We start from the raw sequence: 22601 nt of genomic DNA, 5'->3' as shown, positions 1-22601 counted from the left end.
CCATAAGAGTCCACAGGACGGCAGCACTGGTCTGCCACAGCATATCCAAGGAGAATCATATATTAACAGTTCAGATGGGTTTTTAAACTGCACACACTGTGCAGCTGGGACAGGATCTACCTATATAGATAACAGAGAATAGTAAACTAAATGATTTCATACAAAAACAGTAACCCATTACATTCAGCGGTTCAGCTTTAAAAGAAATGAAAGGCTGAGTGTCCCTAAAGTTGATCCAAAAAACACAACAGAGCAACACACACACACACACACATACATGTGTGTATATATATATATACTGTATATAACAACTTCTCCAACGAGCTAATTAATTACATAAAGATGTCAATGAAGATGTTGATGCCTCTCCATGAGCGAGCACAGTGCCAGTGGACTGACACGTCCAGGCTATCGCACACAGTCCTCTCTTCAGCTTTTACTTGTATTTGATGTTTGACCAGGTGTGTTCTCAGGTTAGACGTGTTCACCTGGTCACGCTTGTATTTTGCATTTTTGACATTGCAGCTCGTGTTGTCCTGACTCACTGCAACTTGTTGCAGGGGTGATGTCTCTCTCTTTCTCTCTATAAAGTTAGATGTGCTCTCTGGTACAGTGCAGTCTACAGAGCACTCAAAGCGCTTTACAACACATTCACAATAATATGGTAAGACTGCAAGAATGTAATGCAATCTGACCATGTGAGGTGCCGACTGCAGTCAATTTGGGGTTAAGTTATCTGCTCAAGGATACTTCGACATGGGAGAACCGGGGATTCGAAACCAGCGACCTTCTGATTTCTAGATGACCCACTCTACAGCTGCCCCTGCCTGTCTGTCTGTTGGTTGGTTTGTCACCAGGATTACACAAAAACTACTGAACAGATTTCTACCAAACTTGGATGGAGGATGTGTCTCGGCCCAGAATAGACCCCATTAACTTTTGGTGAGGATCCAGATAAAGGGACGGAGCCAGGAATCTTTTCTCACTTTTTCTACCATTGTAAGATTGGGCATTTCTTTGACATTTTTATTCATTTCTCAGAGAATAATGAATGGATCTGGATAAATAAAATCAGTTGTATTTAGGTGGCTGGTATGTATGAGTGAGTACAATTTGATGTGGATCCTAGATCTGGTGATGTTAAATCATGGTTCAGCAGTTGTGGGTGGTTTAAAAGCTAGAGAGGCTCATAGAGTTTGATATCTAATTAGGCTTGATTTAGCTACAACATGGGTGATGTCAGATGTCAATCGAACTGCCAATAATACCTCATAAAGAGAAAAGCAAATTGTTATTTGAACGTGTTCCCAAAATCTCTGTTTCAGCACAATCGCTGATTTGAGAAGCACCATCATTTCCTTTTTGCATTGCATTGCAGGACAATAGTAAGGAAGAGGATTATGACCACTGTAAAAATAATCTGAGTTCTGACTTTTTTCTCATAATTCTGATTTTAATCCAAGAATTAACGACAGAGGAAAAAGTGGACTATATATAGTCACCTCATCTGTCAAATGAAGAAACACCAGCGGTTTTGGACACCACTCAGGTCCAGTACAATGCATGATGGTATATAATGCTTGGTTAGTGACCCTTGGTTCTACTTTGAGACTATACGGAGTGTAATAAACCCCACTACACATTTGGACAGCACTACATATTGGCAAACACACAATACACACTGTAATCCACTACATAGTGTGTAGATAATGATTTCAGACACAGCCCAGAATTATGAGAAAAAAGTCAGAACTCAGTTTTTTTTTTACAGTGGCCCGATTCCTCTTCCATACAGTAGTGACAAATCAACAGCACACTCAGAACTGAGGCGATTCTTAGTCTGCATACTGACTTTTTAGAATTAATTTTGTGACACGATTGAGTCAAAACCTGCTTAGAATGAGACTTCTGGGTCGAGCTGGAACATGGCTTCAGTCTCACACAATGGAAACAAGCAAGCAATAAAACACATTTTTTTATTTATGTCTTTATTAGACAAAATCAAGAGACAGAGGAGAATGACACAGGGTAAAGATCAAACCCATGATGTTACTGGCACTGTTTGAAAGAAACTTAAATCTCTCCAGAGAGCTCTAGAGTGGTTTAGAAACTTCATGTTAATGGTCTTTTCAAGACACTGAGACATTATATGAAATCATTTGGCTATACATATAACAAACTGGAGACAAAATCACCATTATAAACACTGCTACAACCTAAAAATACATGTCTTTATGTACAAGACGCAATTAGTTAAGTGCCAAAGAATAAAAACATGGAATCACTATATTCAATCATTTTCACATTTTAAACATCCCCATAAGTAGAATGCCGACAATGAATAGATCCTACTAAGTAGTGTTGCTTGTGTATGCGTATCTTATTCCTCTGTGTCAAGGAGCTCTGCTGTAGTCTTAAAAACACATTAATGAGCAACACTGTCGCACTGAGTGACATCATCCTTCATTACCATGAACACACACACACACATACACACACTGTAGATTATTTTCCCACATCATCACAAGTGCACCTAACGTCTCCAACACACACACTATTCCATCCTGTTTGAGTAATGATTCATAAAAACTAAACATAAAAGACCCTTTAGAGAACATTAAACTACATTTATTGGACCCGTTTGAACAGATTTATGTTTTCAGGAGGAAGCGATGCGGCTACATGCCACACACACACAGCAGGGACAGACTGACACATTGTTGGTTTGGTCTTTTCAGGGCATTTGTTCACATTAAGAAAAGCATATGAACACAATCTGTAGGAGTTACATGTATGTATTCTGGTGCTGGGGAAACTAAAGAAAAAACACACCAACACACAGAAAAGATCCAGTCAGCCTTGCTGTGGTCAGGTTTGGACAGAACTGAAACTAAATAAATCCTCCAGAGGAAAACTCTTTGTATGAGTATTCATGTTTACATTCTGTACATATAGTGTTATACTCTTCACTATACAGCCTACCACATTTTCTGTTAGCTTCTATTCTCTGCCACAGTTTAAGTGCATTCCAGCCAGTCCTCTAAATGTGAATGCTGGATGAACAAGTGGTCGGTGACAGGCCGGAGACACGCTGTGAATACTAACACAGCTCACAGAGCGACTTCTGCTGCTCTTGGCTCCTGCTCCACCCCTCTGTCCACAAACTGCAGGTTGATTGGCTTCGCAGGGCAGAGCAGAGTCCTGGTGATGGGCGTCACTGTGGTTCCAGTAGGATCCGGCCTCACCTCGTACTGTTTTATCAACTGTGAAATAAAAAAGGAAAGACATTCAAGTAGAAATACATGAAGAGATTTTTTTTATTAATGTTAACTAAATCAGTCCAAAGTCAGATGACTGATTTGTGGTTTGCATCGATTCCACTGTCAAGACTAATAACAGAAGAACAGCCCATCCTGTGTGGTCTGCTGGAAAAGTTGCTGATTTCCAGCAATATCACTGGAAAATAACTTTTTCAGTGAAATCAGCCCACTCACACAGTAGTAATATGTTGGTTTGGGTGTTGCAGGAGTCATTAGTGGTGTAAACATAGTAGAACAGGTGGTTATATGCCTCTGTGCTCCAGTCAAGTTGCTGTTCCTGAGCTGTGGTGTTGAATAATGGCCAGAACATTTTTAGCAGAATATTATGAAGTCACAGTGAAGTTAACCTCTGACCTGATCAAATGTCATAACTTCAGCATTTTATTGTAGACAGGCAGATTTGTGCAGCGTCAGCTGTAATGTAGGCTTATACAGACTGATGGATGGATGGATGGATGGATAGATTTTGATGAAAATGAGAATAAATGACTGATACCGGCTGTGACAGACAGCAGATCTGTGTTCATGTTAGCAGCTCCGAGCTGTTCTTACCCTGGACAGGAGCAGATACATCTCCAGCTCAGCCACCCGTCGGCCCAGACACGCCCGGACTCCAAAACCGAACGGCACCGACCCAAACGGGTGCAGCTTGTACTTGTCGTCGACTCCTCGGAGCCAGCGCTGTGGCATGAAGGCGTGAGGGTCGGGGAAAATATTCTCATCGTAGGACACACAGTAGTGGCACAGGTGGAACAGCGTCTGTGAGAGAGGACACTCTGTTACACTGTGTCAGTCAGATGTGCACAGGACATTAATACATTACCAGTCAGTACACGTGAGGCAGAGCTGTGAGACCTACAGCTGTGTGACTGTTAACATGAGATAAAAACATGCATACTGGGTCAGAAATATCAGAAATATGACACACACATCTCATGTACGTCTCATAGGCTATGTACCATGTTTACATTTCAACAAAACGTTTCATATCATGTTCACATTCCTTGTTTATGACCCGACTGTCACATCAGGAGGTGGAGGGGAGGGGAGGGTGGAGGAGTTACAGGTGAGGAGGCTGACAAGCCAGTGACCACAGTTCAAGGCTGCCTTTCTAAGCATGAAACCACCTGATATTTTTAACAAGACCTCAGAAAAATTTCCAGCTGTTTGTGTGGAGACCAAGGTAGGTATTTTAACACGAAACATGATGTTTTCTTAACGCTGACCAAGTGGTCTTTGTGCCTAAACCTATCCAGACCAAACGTTTGGTGTTGTCACAAGATAAAATTGAAATACAGCCAGACAGCACATTTTCCCATTAACCAATGAATACTTCAGACAAGTGTGTCTTACCTGTTTGGGGAAGAGATAACCTCCCACCACAATCTCATTTTCAACAGTGACACGGGCGTTTCCTGGTACCACTGGATACAGTCTGGTGAGCAGACAACACAGTGACAAGTCAAAAAAACTAACTCTAACACAATGTGATCACACTGAAAATATCATTGTTGGGAAGCGTTCTTAAATAGTTGATTAAGGAACATTGCTGAGGAAAAAATATGCTGCTGAGCAAAGTCAGACAGAGAGAAATGTTAGAGGAAACTAGATTCTAGTGCCAGGCCCTCACCATCAGCATCATTCATCATCATTTTAATGTGCATTCTGCATGCTGGGGGAACTAGTCTGTTACAGCCAGACTGACTATATTTACTTTGACAAGCTGCTCTACAGACAGCAGCATGTCCCTGCTCCACCCAGTTGAAGAGTCTATATTTGTTGAATCATTACCAAACTCAAATGTTTGATGGCCCTGTGGTCAACAAATAGTTGACCACAGCAGATCTGACCTGAAAGAACCTGCAGCTCCTACAATCAGGTGTCTGATGTGTCTGTACTGATTATTATTCTATTGAAAATGAGAGATTCCCTCTGACCGTAACGTCTCTTTGATGATGGCCTTCAGATACGGCATGTGAGCAGTGTCATCACTGTTTGGCACCTTGTCTCCGGGACAGACACTTATCACTTCCTGGTACAGCTGTTCCTGGAACTCTGGATGCTTCGCCAACAGGTACAGAGACCACGAGATGGTGTTGGACGTCTGCAACAGAGACTTCTGTCATTTCATGTCATGCTTCATTTCTGTGCTCACTCAGTGAGCACTGATTTGATGTCTAGGTTAGAACTGGTATAAATTTAAGGTTCAATAAAACTGCTGCTTCAACATTTCAACCACTGTACAGTGAATCCCTCCCTCATGCACACTGTCTGTACTCACTGTGTCCACTCCTGCCAGCAGCAGCTCGGTGATGCTGCCCAGGATCTCAGTGACCGTCATCTGGTCACTGAGCAGCAGGTGTGTGAGGTACGCTCCCTCCAAGCTCTGGTCCAGCTGCGCCTTCTCCTGGATCTCCTCCATTTTCTTCTGCACCAAGTCTTCAGCTGTGAAGCACAAATCAAATTTCACTTCCCACAGGACACTAAGAGGAGATGGCCTCCACACTTTTGTACACTAGATGGCGACAGAAACACACTGAGGGATCTTGCTCAGACACTCAGAATCAGAATTCCTTTATTTGTCCTGCAAACGGGGACATTTCTGTGTCACAGCAGCCAAAGGACAGTAATATTACAATAAACAATAATAATAGTAAAAAATACACAATATAATCAAAAGGTAACAAATAGAAATAGGCTCGTATATACATTGCATGTACATACCTAATATTTACAATATGAACAGTGTATTAGAACAGTGTGGGCAGTGTGTTGTTATTAATAAATAATAAATATGTGTATGAAAATTTGCCCAGTTAGTGCAAACCAAAATGAGGAATGGGTTAAGTGAAGAGATTTCTATTGCACAGAGGTGGACTTTGTCCTCTGGGAGTCACCGGAGTCTCGGGTCCTTGAAATTATTTGATAACGCAAACTGAAAAATGGCCATGAAGCTTGAGCTCTAACAGGGAGTGGCAGAGGGCTGTCGAGGAACAAACAACACTAACACTACCAGGGCTCCATACATGTGGGGCATGCTCACAGGGGCGCCCTAACTGTTAACATCTTTGGACAGTTTGGACAGAATGTTAGTTTAACAGTGTGTTCACATGTTTAAACTCCTCAGGTGCAGATCATGCAGAGCCTGCTTTACAGTTTTCTTAATTATGTCTGTAGTAGTGTATAATCACCTGAAACTGAGAATGACTGTGTTTTTGTTATCTGAAATGAGAGAGGGAGGGCCTATTGTGTTTTTTGCATTCTCATGGTGCATTCAGGCTAAACATGAAGAGAACATTAGGCTCATGTTACATGCACTGCAGCACCCAGCTTGGTGTATTTCAGCACCTTCTTCAGGAGCCGTGTCTGGTTGACTGCCGCTTCCAGCGCTAACTGAGGCTGACCAGTGTCCAGTTCAATGACCTGTTGGCTCCGATTAATGCCAGGAATTAATGCCAATTCCCGGCAAGAGATTTCTCGGTGACCTGATCAATAAATGGATCAGAAGGATGCTGAAATAACAACCATCATAATGCCGCCTTGTAAAAAGTCTGAATTCATGCTTTGTCAGGTCTATCAACAGGATGACAAGCGAGCAACTTTTAAAATGCTTGTTCCCTGAATGACTTACCAGGTAGTCTGACTTCCTCGCTCACTTTCCTCCATGTCAGCTCTTTTTTTGCCCTGTCTCAGTACGAGTAGATGTGTTATCGTACAGCTCTGGGTGTCCGCAAACGGAAACAATTAGTGATTATTATCCTCTCCTCCATCGCTGTTCGTGAATGTTCGGACATCGGCGACGTTAAAGACATGACCTCATTGTGAATTTGGCTTTCGCAACACAGCGTCATATGAAATCCTCACTTGAGTTCAATATTTTAATCTCACGCAAATGCGAATAGACGTGAATAGAGGACTATTTGTGTTGTTTCATTGACTTTGTATGTAATCTAGATAGGCCAATAATTTGCCTTGCATTTGGTCTGAATGCCCCATTAGTGTCTGTGGGGGAGGGGGAGGGGCGTTCCGTTAAAGCGAGGGGTATTCAGTTGGTTGCAATCAGACACCACACAGCTAAGTCCTTCACACTGGGCCTTCAAAACACATGCTGCATTTTAATGTTGTCTTAATGTTATCGTATTCAAGTATTAAATAGCTTTATGAAAGAAATGCCTGAGACATGTAAATGTAATATATCTACAGGGTGTGATCTCGTCATACAGAGTGAAAAAATGTGAGCGACTTCAGGGATCATATCAAGTAAAGAAAATCAAGGTTCAAGGGATTAAACATGCTACACTGCTTTGATTCACTGGTTGACATAAGAGCTGCTCACCGACTTTGAAGAGATGATCCCAGGCTGCCACAAACTGTTTCCAGAAGGGCAGGTAGGGCCAGGCAGACTTGGGGAAGAGGACGATGATCAAGGAGAGCCTGAACATTTCGCCCACGGAGTAGATGAACTTCTGGGTTTCCTCGGGCACCACCTCATTAATGCAGCCCATACGGTTCTCAAACAGCACCACACAGATCCCTGCATTTCACAATTACATTATCACACTGCGGCTTCTCTAAACGGGATAAAAAAGTGCATTGACCATATAGTTCATGTGTCATTTATCATGTCTTATTACACAGCTCACTCACTGTAAAAAGAAATATATGCAGAAAGTAAAAAAAAAGCAAACACTTAATAAACTGGCTGTTAAAGGAACGGCTCCTCATTTTGGGACATTTTGGGTTTTTTTGTTTAATGAGAGGATCAACACTACTGTCATGTCTGTCTGGCAACATACACATAAACTAAACAAACATGAAAAAAGTGAGCTTTATGCGAAATAAAGTCTTTATGCGAAGCTAAGCTAACTGGCTGCTAACTGTAGCTCCATATGTACTCATCTAACTCTCTGCAAGACAGCAAATAAGTGGTTTTCCCAAAATGAGAAACTATTTCTTTAAAAACACATTACCCATGTGCACTCAATGGCCCTCATTTATCAATCTTGCGTGAAAACGGGTGCAGATCTGAGCGCAGATTTGGTCTTACGACAGGACATACGTGTGATTTATGAAACATTCGTATCTGACCAATCCCAGCGTACGAATGATCGGGTCTTGATAAATGCGGCGGCTGAATCCGATCGTCATTAACATGTTACGTCCTTAAATATTCCTGGTTCGGAGGCCTCGCCCACTGAGGTCAAACATGGAGAGAGGAAACACTGGCAAGAAAAGAAACTCTTCGGAGATGGAGAGACAATGGGCATTGGCTCATCTGGCTGCACCGGCACATCAAAAGGCACTCCATTCACTAATGCAATGTTGTGCAAAACTGAACAGGCCAATATAATATCGCACACTTTCTCTGGGGTATACAGCAGCGGTCCCCCTTCTGGTCCGAGACAGAGACACCTGCCCTTCAGCAACCCGAAGCAGCGCTCCACTGTGACCCGTGTGCGTGTGTGCGCACTATTGAATCTGCGTTCCTGCTCTGTGGCAGGGTTTGCCAGCGGGGTTATTAGGTATTCCGTGAGAGGATAACCCTTGTCACCTAGAAGAACCATACCAAAATGTTTATCATCTGATACCTTGTTTAGTTTAATGCAATTTATCTAGGGTAGCTACTTACCGAGGAGATGACTTTGGCTCTGCAGTGCGCCCTCCTGCAGCCGCGCGCCAACACAGCTGTTTTGAAATATAAAAGAATCGTGTGTCCCCCCCCGGACACCTGGCCACCACGTTTAAAAGTGATAGCTTGGCATGACAAATCACCTGTAGGCCTACATTTATCGAGTGGTAGTTTTTGCGATTGATGAATGCGTAATCATTCATGGATGGTGCCTTCAGACGCACATGAGTGCAATCAATTGCTCCAACCACATTCGGAAACCCAGCAATCTCATTAAATTGCCTTTTTCTATTATTATTTTTTTAAATTTGAATGTGCAATAATTAGTTGTCATGTTAGGCTATTTAGCCTATCATATTGTTTTATTTTACAAAAAAGTGGTATCAGTAAAAACGTGGGCTTTTTTTTAAATTAAATTTTCGTTTTAAGAATCCGTTTTGATCTGTTCTAAATATGTGACTGCTTATGCTCAATGACAGCTGAGGTTTGTTTAATAATTATTTTCAGACTCAGACAGATTTTGCTGTGCTGCACCGCAAATCCACAGACTCAGATTTGCGTACACGAGCTCAGACCTGACGTGAGATCTGATCGTAGCTTCCGCTCACGTCCAAATCGATAAATGCCGAAGCTTGCGTGGAAATGGTCGTACGCACGGTTTTCTGCCGTACGTTCGTTTGATAAATGAGGGCCAATGTACCTAAACCTACCTTTGTGAACTCATAAGGTACTAGGATCACACCTGCAGTATTATCTCACAGTATCTAATTAGCTGTCAAGGCCAAAACACTCAACTGTGTCAAAATCAAAGTATCCCTAACCCTGTGCACATACAGAAAGAGGCTGTTCTACAAAGAGCAGCATGTCTCTGCTCGACCCACTTAAGAGTCTATATTTGTTCAATCATTACAAAACATTCAGATCTCAGGTGGAGGCTACTTTTTTGCAGATGAAGTAACAGAAAGAGCTGCTTGTCAAAAAGTCAAGGACACCTACAGCAGGGCTGATAGCATATCCTTCTGTCATCTGTCACAGTTGTGTGTTAGAGATAACATGTAATATAATAATAAAAAAAAGATACAATAAGAATCCTTCAAGTCCAGCAGACGTATTTGCTTCTGCATATTCATGTGTTTCAGCAGTCAGTAGCCAATAGCATTAGCAGTGAATGTGAGTTATCATGCAGCTACATGTCAAAGTGAACACGGACCATTAAGTGATGACAGGGCTCGCCACCATCTGAGACCAACGGCTGCCAGTTTGACGATAGAGAATACAGAACCAAGGTGGTTTTGTTTCCAGGTTGGCTCCTGGCAACCCAAGGCGTAATGTTAGTCAGCTTATAGGACTGGCAAGTTAGCTGCATGGCTAAACGAGCAGTCCGTAACTGTCTCCCAGCAGTTAAACCACCTCAGTACTGGATTCATGCTGTCAAACTGTCCACAGTTGGTATCTGAGTTTGTGTTTTGAACCAAAACTGGCCGCGTTCTACGGAAGCCCTGAGGGACCATTTTCTAAGACTGATCAATATTGTTTTCTCTCCTGCGTTTATTACTTGAGAACTAGTGGGGGAAAAAGTTTTGCCAGGAAGTTTGTTTTCTGTTTGTTTTTTTATGTGGGAAACCAAGTCTGAGCTCTGTGCCACTCTCCCACCGCTGAAAGCTGAAGGTTGATTGATGGTGGATGATATTATTGGTTAAAATCTGTAAGTACAGGCTTACGTCAGCACATGTGACATTTTTGTTTTACAGGAAGAAGACATGATTTTGATTGATTTGATGTAAAACAAACAGTATATTTTTGTGTTGACTTTTGAAATCAGAAGTTTATTGTGCAGATGCATAGTGGTGTGGGTTTATAACTAAAAATATAATAAAGAAAAAAATCCTTAAATTGTACCTGCTGTTATGTGTTATAGTTGTTATGAGTTTGTATTGCTTGTCATGTCCTGTGTCTTTGGAACTGTTCTGATGGAGACATTATTGACTAGAGCCTGACTGATAAATCATCAGCCAATAGTGGCTGACAACAGATATTTTGGTATCTGTGTACATGTTTAAAAACTTTTTTTTTTGTTAAAGTGTAAAATATCCTGCCTCCGTCACATATCTTTGTCACAGGTGTTTGATAACTACATTTGAGTTGTAGTAGGCTCTATTATTGATTATTATTATTGACAAACCTCTTTGTGAAAAGTGACAGAAACACAAATAGTGCAGTTTCTTTCATTCTTGTAGACTTCCTCTAGTTACCTCTACATTACTAATCCAGGTGTTTTCACATATCTAAAAGACAGACGCATTTCCGGAGTTGATCAAATAAAAACATTTCATGTGTTTGTTCTCTGCTGACCTTCAAAAGCAAACTTGTAGAGCTCTCCAGCCAGGTCGTTGACCACCACTCCCCCCCCCTTGGTCTCCCTCAACCAGGCCAGTCTCTGGATGAAGTCTGTCACCACCTCGTTGATGGAGTCTGCGTACGACGAGACGTGTTTGGGCTTCAACATCCGAGGGTTCAGGATGCTGCGGATGCGCTGCCACTTAGCCCCCATTCTGTAAACCATGAGTAATAAGAAGAAATGAGCTTCATGACAAAATGAGATCAAGTTGTTTAATACCTGCACTGATCAAACTGAAACGATTCATTTCATTGTGTGTGTGTGTGTGTGTGTGTGTGTGTGTGTGTGTGTGTGTGTGTACAGACCCTGATATAGCTGATTCCTCCAAAGACAACAAAAAAGAAGATTTGGGTACTAATACAGGAGGACGAGGTGCCTTATTTGGGAATTGGTGGACTATTTCTTTCTGTTGTGGTCATGTTTTTTTTATTATTATTATTTATTGAGGCTTTTAAAAAAGAAAAAGTCAAAATATACTGCTTAGAAAGTTATTATCTCTAAATGTTGTAACTGTTACTGCAGTTCAACCATTACATTAGTTGATACAACTGAGCACCTGATAACTGAGTGAGGTTATGAAATGTATTCAAGAAAGAACAGCAGAAGCACCAAACCCCTGTGAGTCATTGTTGGTGATTAACTGTGTCACAGTTATTTAATTAGATTTTTTGGTTCTATGTGTTGGATTTGAAGTTATTTGCTATTTGAATAGTTAGCAAATATATTTTAGCCAACACAGTATTTAGGCCTAACAGGGGCCTGTGCCACAAAGTTATTATAGATTAGTCTAATATATACTAATATGTTTCTGTGCGTATAGTGTCTGTAGTGTGTATGGATGAAATTACAAATGTAATCATACTTTTTCTCATGCTAGTTGATCCAGATAAAAACCACCTGTTAAAGAACCCAGAACATAGGAAAAGACATCTACTCTGTTAAAAATGTTCGAGGGGAGAACCCTGCGAACATCGTTCGCTCGTCCCACCCACAATTTAAATGTGTTTTGTGGTATTTGTTGACAATAAGAAAAACCGAGAACAATGCCAGCCTTATTTACGCTATCTAATGACCTTGTAATAAAGAAGAGAACATTTGGTTCCACTCTCTACTCTAAACTATTCTTTCATTAGTGATGGAAATGGCTGACACATTTTAAAAACATTTTAATTATTGAGGTTGTTTTACAGGTCAGACGCCGGAGTTTAACTCTCAGCCTGCCTCTTCGGGAGCTCTGATGTCACAACAGTCACCATCCATGACGGGTGCTGCCAAAACAGGTCTGACAGGAAAAACGGTGTACCAGCAAGGATAAGCTGCTATTAGTCACCCAGAGAAACTGATGGTCCTCGTGCCTGTTTGGGTCTGCCTGGTGTGAATGGCACCTCGGGGGAAGAAAAGTTCCCTCTGTACGTCTTCAGCCTCATGATGAGGCTGTTGATGATATCTGAACCCACACATGGCAGCCAAAGGCAAAGCTGAGCTGCAAGCCCAGACTGAAGCCTGGTCTTTCCCATCCCATGCATTATTAATGAACCCTGTCACCTATCACTACACATCAAGTGCAAACACACAGCAGCTTAATACAGTAGTTTCCCTTAAATGATGTTCCCATGGACTTCTTGTTTTAAATCAAACTATTCATTACAATGTACAAAGCTTTTTCAAGGCTGCAGCAGTCTGAGTTAGAAAAATAAAGCGGGTACCTTCAAAAGTTACAGTCCACTGAAGAGGGTGAATCTGGAGGACACGTTTTGACAGTTTGGACAGGAGGAACAGTTACAGTAATTTTTAACTTTTTCAATGTTTATACAACTGAGTCCACTAACCGAGAGCAACAGTAGTTAACGTTAGTTTAGAAATGGAAATTAAAGCTACAAAGGTGTCAGGGTCCGCCACATATAAACAAAGTAAAGTATGTTTGTTTATTCAGTCAAGATTCAAAACTTTATTGCCACATCAAAGTAATTGAATGGAATTGTCCCTGTGAGCTCATCCGAATAATCAAATAAGACAGAATCATATTGATAAAATAAATGCATAAATACAAAGAGATAGTTTGTTTAAACATTAAAAAATCAATGAACATCTTTCTCTTCTGATTAAAATGTATTCCCTAAAACTACGTAGTGCACCTTTAGACACTGACCCACATCTACACAGCTGTAAAGCCAGAGGATCTATAGTGGTTTCACTCACTCAGTCAGAGGTCCATGGGCCTGGTTCCTGAGCTCTCTGTAGCCCCTCCAGTGGGGCATGTCAGACCGGACCGGGTGTCTTCCCTCCTGCCTCAGAACCTCTTCTATCAGCTCGGCGCTGGCCACGTTCACCACGACTAGAGGGCCATACTTTGATTTCCACAGAGGGCCGTAGATCTTACTGTGCTCTATCTTTGAATAAAGAGTAATTCATCGGGTTAGATGTTCAATCTGATAAAGACATTCATTTACCAACAATTCAGACCTTCAGCTGTGAAACATTTTATAAATCTACTCACTTTATGGCTTTAGGATTAGTCAGTTCACCCAAATAATAGAAAAACACTTTGCATCATCTCCGCTTGAATAAATTGTTAAAATAATGTCACAATCTTCTGATGTATAATGTGTTTAAATGACATTTTGGTTTTGTGATATATATGTGTATCTGTGATGTTATAGATACTGTAGCTGACACTGACCAAAGGAAACACACATTTAGTTTGGATAGTTTTCTTATTCTAACATGTTTTTTTTATCTTATTTGTGTGCCTCACATGCCTGAATTGAACTGAATAAAAGCCTGATGAATGTTTCTACATCACGCATTAATAAAGGCAGTTGGTGCTACGTCTTTGTTCAAACACTTGTGTTTTATCTCCTCTCTATAGTGTACACGTCTTATTCTTCTTTTAAATATGCCAATATTGCAAATTTCAAGGATTATCTTATCTTACATTATCTTAAGATAAACTCATGATATAAAAACAGATTTGATAGAACATTTTGAGGAGATTAAAATGATCCACAATCAAAAGAGCACAGTAATTTGACCCATCGTTTCCAGACACCAGTCCAAAGTAGAACAACAGGGGTGTTCTGTGTACTTGAAGCAGGAGTTCACATAAATATGTTTTATATATTTTTTTTAAATAACTTGTAGGCATATTCAAAATGTGCCCTTTTGTATTGTGCATGTAATTTTTTGCAGCTGTATCTGTTGTTTATGTCAGTTTAAAGGTGAAGTTAGGTGGAGACTCCCCCGTCCTGCGGTCACTGCCAGTAACAGGATATAAACAGCCTCTGGTTTCTGTTACATGAGCTCCTCCTTCACTGTAATCTTTCACAACAGTGAAGCACTCATACAGTAGCTTTCATCTACTCTGGTGAAGTAAACCCTTATAATTTATGACCCTAACCCTCCAACTCAAACATAATGATGGTGAATGTCATAAAATATTCAGCAGCAGCATTGAGTCTCTCCAGAAACAGTCTCACACACACCTTGATGTGACTGTTTTCAAAGGAACTACAGTGACATCTTTCCACAATGATGATCAGAGGCAACAGGGACACTGAAATACAAACAGACTCCACTGTACCTGTACTGGGGACAGGAAATAAACCTCAACCCCTCAACTGTCTGCATCACTGCTACAGAAGGCTTAATGAGAAAACATTATTTTAGTCATTTGGGGGAACTGAACCTTTAATGCAGTGAATGTGAGGTAATTTAAGGTGAATAACAAGTTAGTGCACAGGTGCACTACAGTTCAGAGTAAACCAAACAACACAGACACATACACACAAACACACATACACGTCAAACAGGGAACTACATTTCTCTACTATCTAAGAGGGGACCTCTGTGTCTGGTCAGGTCAGTGTAAACCAGACAACACACACACACACACACACACTCATTTCACTCACTTGCAGTTGTTGCGACGTTTGGAAATATCCCTTCACAAAGAGCCAGTTCAACGTGGTTAGAAAACTCGGTCCGCCTAAATCGTCTATAGTTTTCTGTTTGACGCTGTCCCCCATCACCGTGGAGGTGGAGGTGTTGGAGGACACGTCTCGGCGGTGAATGTCTCCACAGCTCGTCGTCGCTCTCTGGGCGCCGTCATGCTGCGGACGGTTCGGTCGCAGTCCGACGCTGCGCAGAGCTCTCCTCAACATTTCAACGTGTGATCCGTCTGTTTCAGTCTGGACCAGCCGCACAGTCCCGCTGTGTGAGTCTGTGTATGTGCGTCTGTGTGCGTGTGCGTGTGTGATGGTGGCTCAGTATAATGGCTCCCTGTCTGCAGTGGCAGCGCAGCAGACTGAACCGACTGTGGACTTTGATACCGTCACAACTTGAAGAGAGCAGCAGAACAAACAGATCAGACTGTACAGTTTATTTATAGATATTATGGGTCAACTTGTGGTACACTTGCCTTCCTTTTCTGTTTCACCTGAGTCACTGAATTTAAAGAGTATCTCAACATCAGTTGTGTATAGATGGTATGTAACGAAGTACATTTACTCAAGTACACTTGTGAGGTACTTGTACTTTACTTGAGTATTTCCATTTTCTGCTTCTATTTTCTAGTTCACTGCATTTATTTGTTAACTTTAGTTACTAGTTACTTTGCAGATTACATGCTGCATCAGAGCTAAAGTAACACATTTTTAAATGGATTGATTTTTTTTGGATAAAAAAAAAAGATTTTAATAATCAGAAAAATGCTCAATATCAGATTCAGTACTTGCCCATAGTATACAGTGTGCATGTAAATATATGTACTATTTACTTTTACTTGTACTTTTAATACTATAGTTAATTTAATATCAGATACTTTAAGACTTTTACTTGAGTGCTCATACTCATTCATATGTGTACTTCACGTTTACCAAAGTATGAATTACCACCATATCTTTACTTTTTAAAACACTGTAACTGTGTAGAATTTGAAAATTTTTAACCTCATTTCACAGGGACTGCATCATCTTTATATGAATAAAAATAACGCAGTCAGGATCATTTTAAATAAGTTAAACACAGTAATCACAGAAATTTTGCACTTGTGGATTTGACTTTATACATTCAAGAGAATACATTGTAAAAATAAGAAAGTACCAAGAGGGACGAGACTGACCCCAAGATGCTGCTGAAAGATCCAGCAAAAACTTGCAAGTAGGGCCTTGAATTATTGTATTTATTTATTTACTTAGTCAAACTATTTTTCTGTTTTCAAGGCCTAGAGTGAAATTTCATGTAAAAATATGAAATCACAATAAAAAGAAATCAACAGCAACATGTCTTTGCAGAAACACGTACTGTTACTCACAGGTATTTTTGATATTATATTAGTAGATGATGAAAACTGTTCACAGTGAGTTCTGAGGATGTATTACTATGGAAGCTGATTACCACCAATGCGATGAAAACAAGATCCTGTTGAAACGTAAACTGATGTATTGTCTAAAAATAATGACATAGCATCTCAATGAGGGGACACTGAGATGCACAACCCACTCTGACTGTGTTTGAGCACTAAGCATCATTGACGTGTATTGTGTTGCAGAAATATACTGAAGTTAGCATGCTAACCAGCTAGCTCTATCCTGCCCCAGTCCAAATCTCCTGTGCTAGCAGTGTAAACACCAACACCCCCTCTGTACTGGGAGCTGCATGGCTAACTGAGCTAACTAGCTAATGGCAGCTACACAGAGCAGCAGGTAGCAGTTATTCTGGTGATGTGCTGCCCCCTGTTTGTTTTAAGTATACATTCAACAGGTGGCCAATTCATACATACTGCACCTTTTATAAAGCAGTAGCATTAAAAGGTTCCTACCTCTGTCTCATGTTATTAATGTTCTGTAGAGTTAATTAATCCCAGGTGTGAGTGTTGCCAGTAGAGACCTACCTGTGCTTGTGTGCACCTGGCTCATACTTCCTCCCTCAGTCTTCAGTCCGTGTCTCTGCCTGTCAGTGGGACATTTATAATCAAGCTTGGACCCTCTGAGGTTCTGTGCAGGGACACAATGTGCCCTCTTTTATGGTTTCTGCAGCGACCAACCTTTTCAATGTCCATTTATTTGTACACTTCCTCTGGTCCTTTGGTGGATTCCCTGCTGTCCCACCATCAACAGCCCTGGAGTGTTCGGGGACAGGATCCAGTTTTCCTCTGATGGACAGATTAGCCGTGAGAGCTGTGAGCTCCTTCACAGACTCATCCTCCTCTCTTAACTCTCTCAGTGTAATGGGGCTTTAACCTGAATCATCTGAATGACTTTAGTAATATCAATGTTTACTTCTGTGGATAGTTGACACCTGACAAACTGATGTAACATGATGATTACAACTGAGTTGGTTCAACAGCCTGATAGATGTAATGATAACACCTGCAACAATGAATGCTGGTCAGCATGTTTGTGTGTATCTGAGTGTTAAGCTCTGTGCTAATTGGTCCATGATGAAATGTTAAGATGTTAAATGACCTATAAAATGACATTTCAACACTGCCGCCACAAACTGAGTGTCAACCAGATACATGTTTCGCCATTCTTACGTATTTTCATTGTAAATGATATCTTTCCTTTTTAAAGAGTGAGCTGCCATGAAATTTGGTGTATCAGATGGATTTTAGATGGAGTGAATGTTACTGTGTTGTAACACGTTTCATAAAAAGTTATGTTTCTGATTCACTGTTACACTATTGTTAACCACAAAGTGGCCCACGTCATCAGATTACGACTTCCCTTAGTATTGCGGTTCTTCCTCCCCTCTCCTTCATTGGCGCCTGAGTTTAGCGTTCTAGATGGCAGAAAAAAATGATTTTATTCACGAAGATTGTGCTGAATGTGGAGAATTGTGCGTAGCTTTTTGAGAAGTGTGTTCTGACCAAAGCAGGACATGGATCTTATTTTTTTTGTCCGTGAGCGATACAAACTCAGTGAGGAAACAAGTTACATAAAAGGAAGGAAGAGGATGACCAAGGATTTCCTGCTGTAACCTGACAAGACATCATACCAATGACATCAGAGGAACGTTTTGTATGAAGTCAGTGTGTGTAGGAATGTAAAACAAAGACCACACACTGTGATAGTTTGAAGGTTGTTAAATAATACATCTACACACCGTGGCACAAACATAGCATGAATAATTAATACAAAACCTCAAACAGAACTGTTAAAATCTTTATTTTCTACAAAGAAATTTCTCTCAAATAGTTTACAAATGATGCTCCAAGGCAATCTTTCTCCCTAAGGCTCAACAAATGACTTGACTGTGTCAGTCAGCTGGGATGATAAAGACAAGCTGGAACATAAACAGCAGCTTCCTGTCAGCAGTGACATGAGGGTGAAGGATGATAACAGAAGGCACATGAAGTTCTGTCAGACTCACGCTGCTGCGCACTATCAAAGTATCTGGCTTGTTACACACTACACTTCATACTAACTCTCACTTCCGATTGCTTGGCTAATAAAATATATATAAAATATATTAAGCAATTCATCGTTGGTCAAATATATTTTGAAATATAAATAATTAATTAGATTCAAGTATTGCAGGTTTAAAGCTACAAAGCATGACCCAAAGTGAGTCAACTGAACACTAGTGCACTACTCTGCCAGAAATCAGACTGAGACTTCACAACATACAAGGCTTCAATCTTAAGGCTGCAATAATCTATATCTTAATATTAACAATGAATAATTAAAATGAATGAATGGGTGCGATGTGACAGGGGGGAAATCATCAGCCACCCTTCTGACCTCTTGAAGCGTTTCCAGTCACAGCAGGCATCTGTGTGCATGTGTACGGATCGCGTACGGTGACACAGTGGACATGGAGCACCTAAAGTGGGTTGGCTAAGACCGGCAGCAGAACTAAAAGGAGACTGGACATTTGACTTGAATTTCTCAGAGACACAAAGTAATGCTAATGTTGATCTGGGACTTCTGGATGTGTAAATAAGCATCTTTTGCAATGTAACTTTCCAAAGGAGATATGAGACATAAATGATATCTTTCATATTTTTCACTTCCCATTAAGTGACCAAAACAACAAAACAAAAAAAACATTTCATTAATGCAGCTTTAAATTAAAATATTTTGGGGGTTTTCAGTTAATCCAAAGCAAAAGCCTTAACAGCTCAAATAAACAAGAACTCTTTAAGATGAAAGCAGAAGACTCGTATCACGCTGAACCGAAGGAACATTAACGACATCTGAACTAAGGCACAACAAAAGTTCTGAATATTGTTAAACTGACCCGCAGAGACTCCAGTGGTGGTTTAAGACGATTGATTGGAGGGCAGAAACCTCCATCTCCACTACATGAACACCACTGTCATTCTGCCTCTGATGTAATTGGTCAGTTGAACCACACGTGCACCCAGTGAGATGATAGTTTGTCGTGATTTACTGCTTCTCTTACATGGACCGCATCGCGTCTCTCTGAGCTAAGGCATCTCTTTAACATGTACTCTTCACACAAAACATAAACATCACGAAGCAACAAATGTGACAGAAAATATGAAGCTGGTTGGCGCAGAAGCAACAAATGATATTTGTAGATATGTAGAGAAGACAGTCCCACGTTAAAGGGAGCAGGTCTGTGCGCGGTGTCTCCTGACGTCCACAGGCAGGCAGACGTCCTCGTGTTGTTCAGTCACTCTCACTGCCTGATTCACTCAGCTGGAGGTCACTCTCTGCAACGAAAGTACACTGGTTACATTCATCTTTCAACTAAATTAATTCAGCTCTCATTAGTATTTTATTGTCGTTTCATTTCACTGGGTTCTCCTCTCATGTTTGGTTGGTTGTAAAGCACGTAACTTTATAAGACCACCAGATGTACATTCGGTGAGGGAGACTTCTTTTCACAGACGATTCCTGATTCCTGTGGCGCTTCCTCACCTTCAGACAAGTTCACAACACACCAACAGTGTTTCCGAGTTCGAGTTTAAAATTTTTATAATTCTGTAGGACTTTTAGATGTTTTTTTTCAATTGTTTTCCCCTTCATCTGAATGAAAACTGTTGTTACTGCAGTAAAGTGCTGATAAAAGTGTGACAAAGATTAGATGAGTGTCGAGTCATTTTTCTTTCTGCTTTCATAGTTTCATCCGTGGCTGAGGAGCAGCCGGCTGGTGTCCACTTCTCTGTAAAGAAAAGATACCAAGATAATCTACTTTCCATATTCAGATGGAGCTGAGAGGGCTACTCACTGAGTGTGTTCATGAGTCCTCCTCCACTCTCCTGGTGGCGACTGTTGGAGTTGCTGCTGGTGTTGATGATAGGCATGCTGTGGTTGGCGGGGGCCGGGGCCGCGGGTGGTGCTGAGCTACGCTCGTCCTCTGAGTCACTGCTGCTGGAGCTGTCGTCACTGCTGGAGGACGAGGAGCTGTTGGAGTCTGAGGAGCTGTCGCCACTGCTCAGCTGGTCCATGACCCGCGCCTCTGCCATCAACTCTGTACATAAACAAACGTGGGACAAATATCCCCATTTATGAGTGCACATTCAATAAATACAAATGGTCAAACAATAAACGTACCCGGCTAACCATTCCACCAGGTGAAAAAAATGTGCTAAAACCATCAACAAAAATAATTTTTGTTGAACAGACTCTGTGCCTGAGACCATGTTACCTCTCTCGATGTCATCCATGGGTGATGCTGGAGACGTCTTCTCTTTGGGAGGAGAGCTCTTGGAGCTGGCTGATGACTTGTTGCTGTTGCTGCTGTTACTCTTCATCTGCTGGCTCAGGCGGCTGGTCTGTTGCTCCATGCGAGAGTGGATCTTACTGCTGCCCTCAGCCCTGTTAACGCACATGGTTTTGTGTCAATATTTCTATTATAACGTTGCACGAGTTTAAAACTGAAATAGAACCAGACGTGCACATTAAAAAGAAGTGCATGGAACATAAATACAAATCACAGATAGTAAACCAAGATGAACACCAGTCAAAGTCAAGTCCAGCTGCCTACGATACACCACTCAGAATTACCATGACCTGCATGATGGAGTACCTTCATCAACACTAGTCATATCATTTGTATGAACCCACCTGGTCTTCTTCACAGCTATGTTACTGTTGAGTTTTTCCAGTCTGTACTCTCCTGTGTCATGGTTCACAATGAGGATGCACTCCTTCATGTACGGCCTCTTGGATCCCTTGAAGACCGTCACTGGAGCACTTGAACCCTAAAAAACACAGACAGAAATACTTTGGTCATTTGTTGGAGTCCCCTTTCCCCAGAGAGTTTTAAATAAAGCCTACAATATTATTATCTAGAGGTTTTTTTAATCAGTAGTTGTTTCTCACTAATAAGGGCTGTTTGAAAGCATTTACTCAGTCCAGGAATAAAAGTCTGGTGGTGAAAATATCAGTTTCTTTATTTACTGTCGAAAAGTAGGAAAATGTTAATATCTTAAGTTTAAAAAAACAGTATTTAACTTAGAAAAAGTGTGAATACAACTCAACAATGATTTGTGAATAAACCCGAACAACAGACCTGTTTCTGTTGGACAGAAACTACGGACACTGACCTCTAGGTTGGGCAAAGTGATTGTGACTTGCTCTCCTTTGCCCACTTCAAGCTCCCCTTCACATGTTGTATCGATGGAGGCTGGTTTGAAGTCGTCTGTGACAAAATAAAGAAAGAATTAAAAGAGGAATTACATATTTACTGTGCGATATTAACAATAGCAGCATTAAACATTATCCCATCACAACGACGGCTGGTCCCTCAGTGCTGCAGTTGTCTTCCGGTACCACCAGATGGTGCTGGTGAACAGGCTGACACAAGGCTAACATTAGCTAACATTTTGACAGCTGGAGCACCGATGCTTTCTAAAAGCTAATTGTTAACCAACTCACGAAGACGACAAAGAACACGAAGAACTGTAACCGTGTTAAAACGGGCCGACAGCAAGCGGATACAAACGGACTGACGAGGCAGCTAACCTGGCTACACGTCAAACGACTGAGTTTTAGCCATGAAGCTAACTAGCATGCTACTGTTAGCTACTGTAAATCCAGACACACGTAGAGTCGCACTTACATCGCACTGTGTGGAAGGCACTTTTAGGGTGTTTCTCAAACGTCTCTCCCAACTTCAAGACATGTTCTTGATTGTCAAAGTTGGAATAAGCGGTCCCATTCATTCTGACAGTTTCATGTGCTGTAAACTTTCTGCTCTGTCTCATCCGATAACCATGTACGGCACAGCCCTCGCCACCTCATTGGTACCGCTTAGTCCCGCCTCCTCTTCATTATGATTG

General features: G+C 41.2%; 2 protein-coding genes across 2 annotated transcripts; both read right to left on the bottom strand.

Moving 5' to 3' along the window:
• Positions 1–1979: 1979 nt before the first annotated feature.
• On the bottom strand, positions 1980–15633 carry cyp27a3 (cytochrome P450 family 27 subfamily A member 3). The gene is made up of 9 exons (XM_084363014.1): positions 15259–15633; positions 13547–13737; positions 11302–11501; positions 7657–7854; positions 5602–5765; positions 5258–5424; positions 4674–4755; positions 3873–4079; positions 1980–3263 (listed from the first exon to the last, which is right to left on the bottom strand). The coding sequence occupies exons 1-9, from the start codon at positions 15505–15507 to the stop codon at positions 3111–3113; spliced, it is 1611 nt and encodes a 536-aa protein (XP_084219140.1). The 5' UTR covers positions 15508–15633; the 3' UTR covers positions 1980–3110.
• A 2863-nt stretch (positions 15634–18496) lies between these two features.
• Positions 18497–22562, bottom strand: eaf2 (ELL associated factor 2). The gene is made up of 6 exons (XM_084362000.1): positions 22382–22562; positions 21867–21961; positions 21385–21521; positions 20966–21135; positions 20546–20788; positions 18497–20027 (listed from the first exon to the last, which is right to left on the bottom strand). The coding sequence occupies exons 1-6, from the start codon at positions 22524–22526 to the stop codon at positions 19984–19986; spliced, it is 834 nt and encodes a 277-aa protein (XP_084218126.1). The 5' UTR covers positions 22527–22562; the 3' UTR covers positions 18497–19983.
• Positions 22563–22601: the final 39 nt, after the last annotated feature.

The sequence above is a fragment of the Pagrus pagrus genome (assembly GCF_965226575.1).
Source record: "Pagrus pagrus genome assembly, chromosome: 9".
Taxonomy (NCBI): Eukaryota; Metazoa; Chordata; class Actinopteri; order Spariformes; family Sparidae; genus Pagrus; species Pagrus pagrus.
Note: the sequence above shows the minus strand (reverse complement) of the source record. Positions and strands in the feature narration are given on the sequence as shown.

Coding starts and splice junctions, on each gene's coding strand:
- cyp27a3 (XM_084363014.1), bottom strand. CDS start 15,507: ATGTTGAGGAGAGCTCTGCGCAGCGTCGGACTGCGACCGAACCGTCCG. Junction 13,738..15,258: donor AAACGTCGCAACAACTGCAA/GTGAGTGAAATG, acceptor CTTTATTCAAAG/ATAGAGCACAGTAAGATCTA. Junction 7,855..11,301: donor CTACAAGTTTGCTTTTGAAG/GTCAGCAGAGAA, acceptor TGTGAAATGCAG/GGATCTGTGTGGTGCTGTTT.
- eaf2 (XM_084362000.1), bottom strand. CDS start 22,526: ATGAGACAGAGCAGAAAGTTTACAGCACATGAAACTGTCAGAATGAAT. Junction 21,522..21,866: donor TCACTTTGCCCAACCTAGAG/GTCAGTGTCCGT, acceptor TGTGTTTTTTAG/GGTTCAAGTGCTCCAGTGAC. Junction 20,789..20,965: donor CATGGATGACATCGAGAGAG/GTAACATGGTCT, acceptor GTTTATGTACAG/AGTTGATGGCAGAGGCGCGG.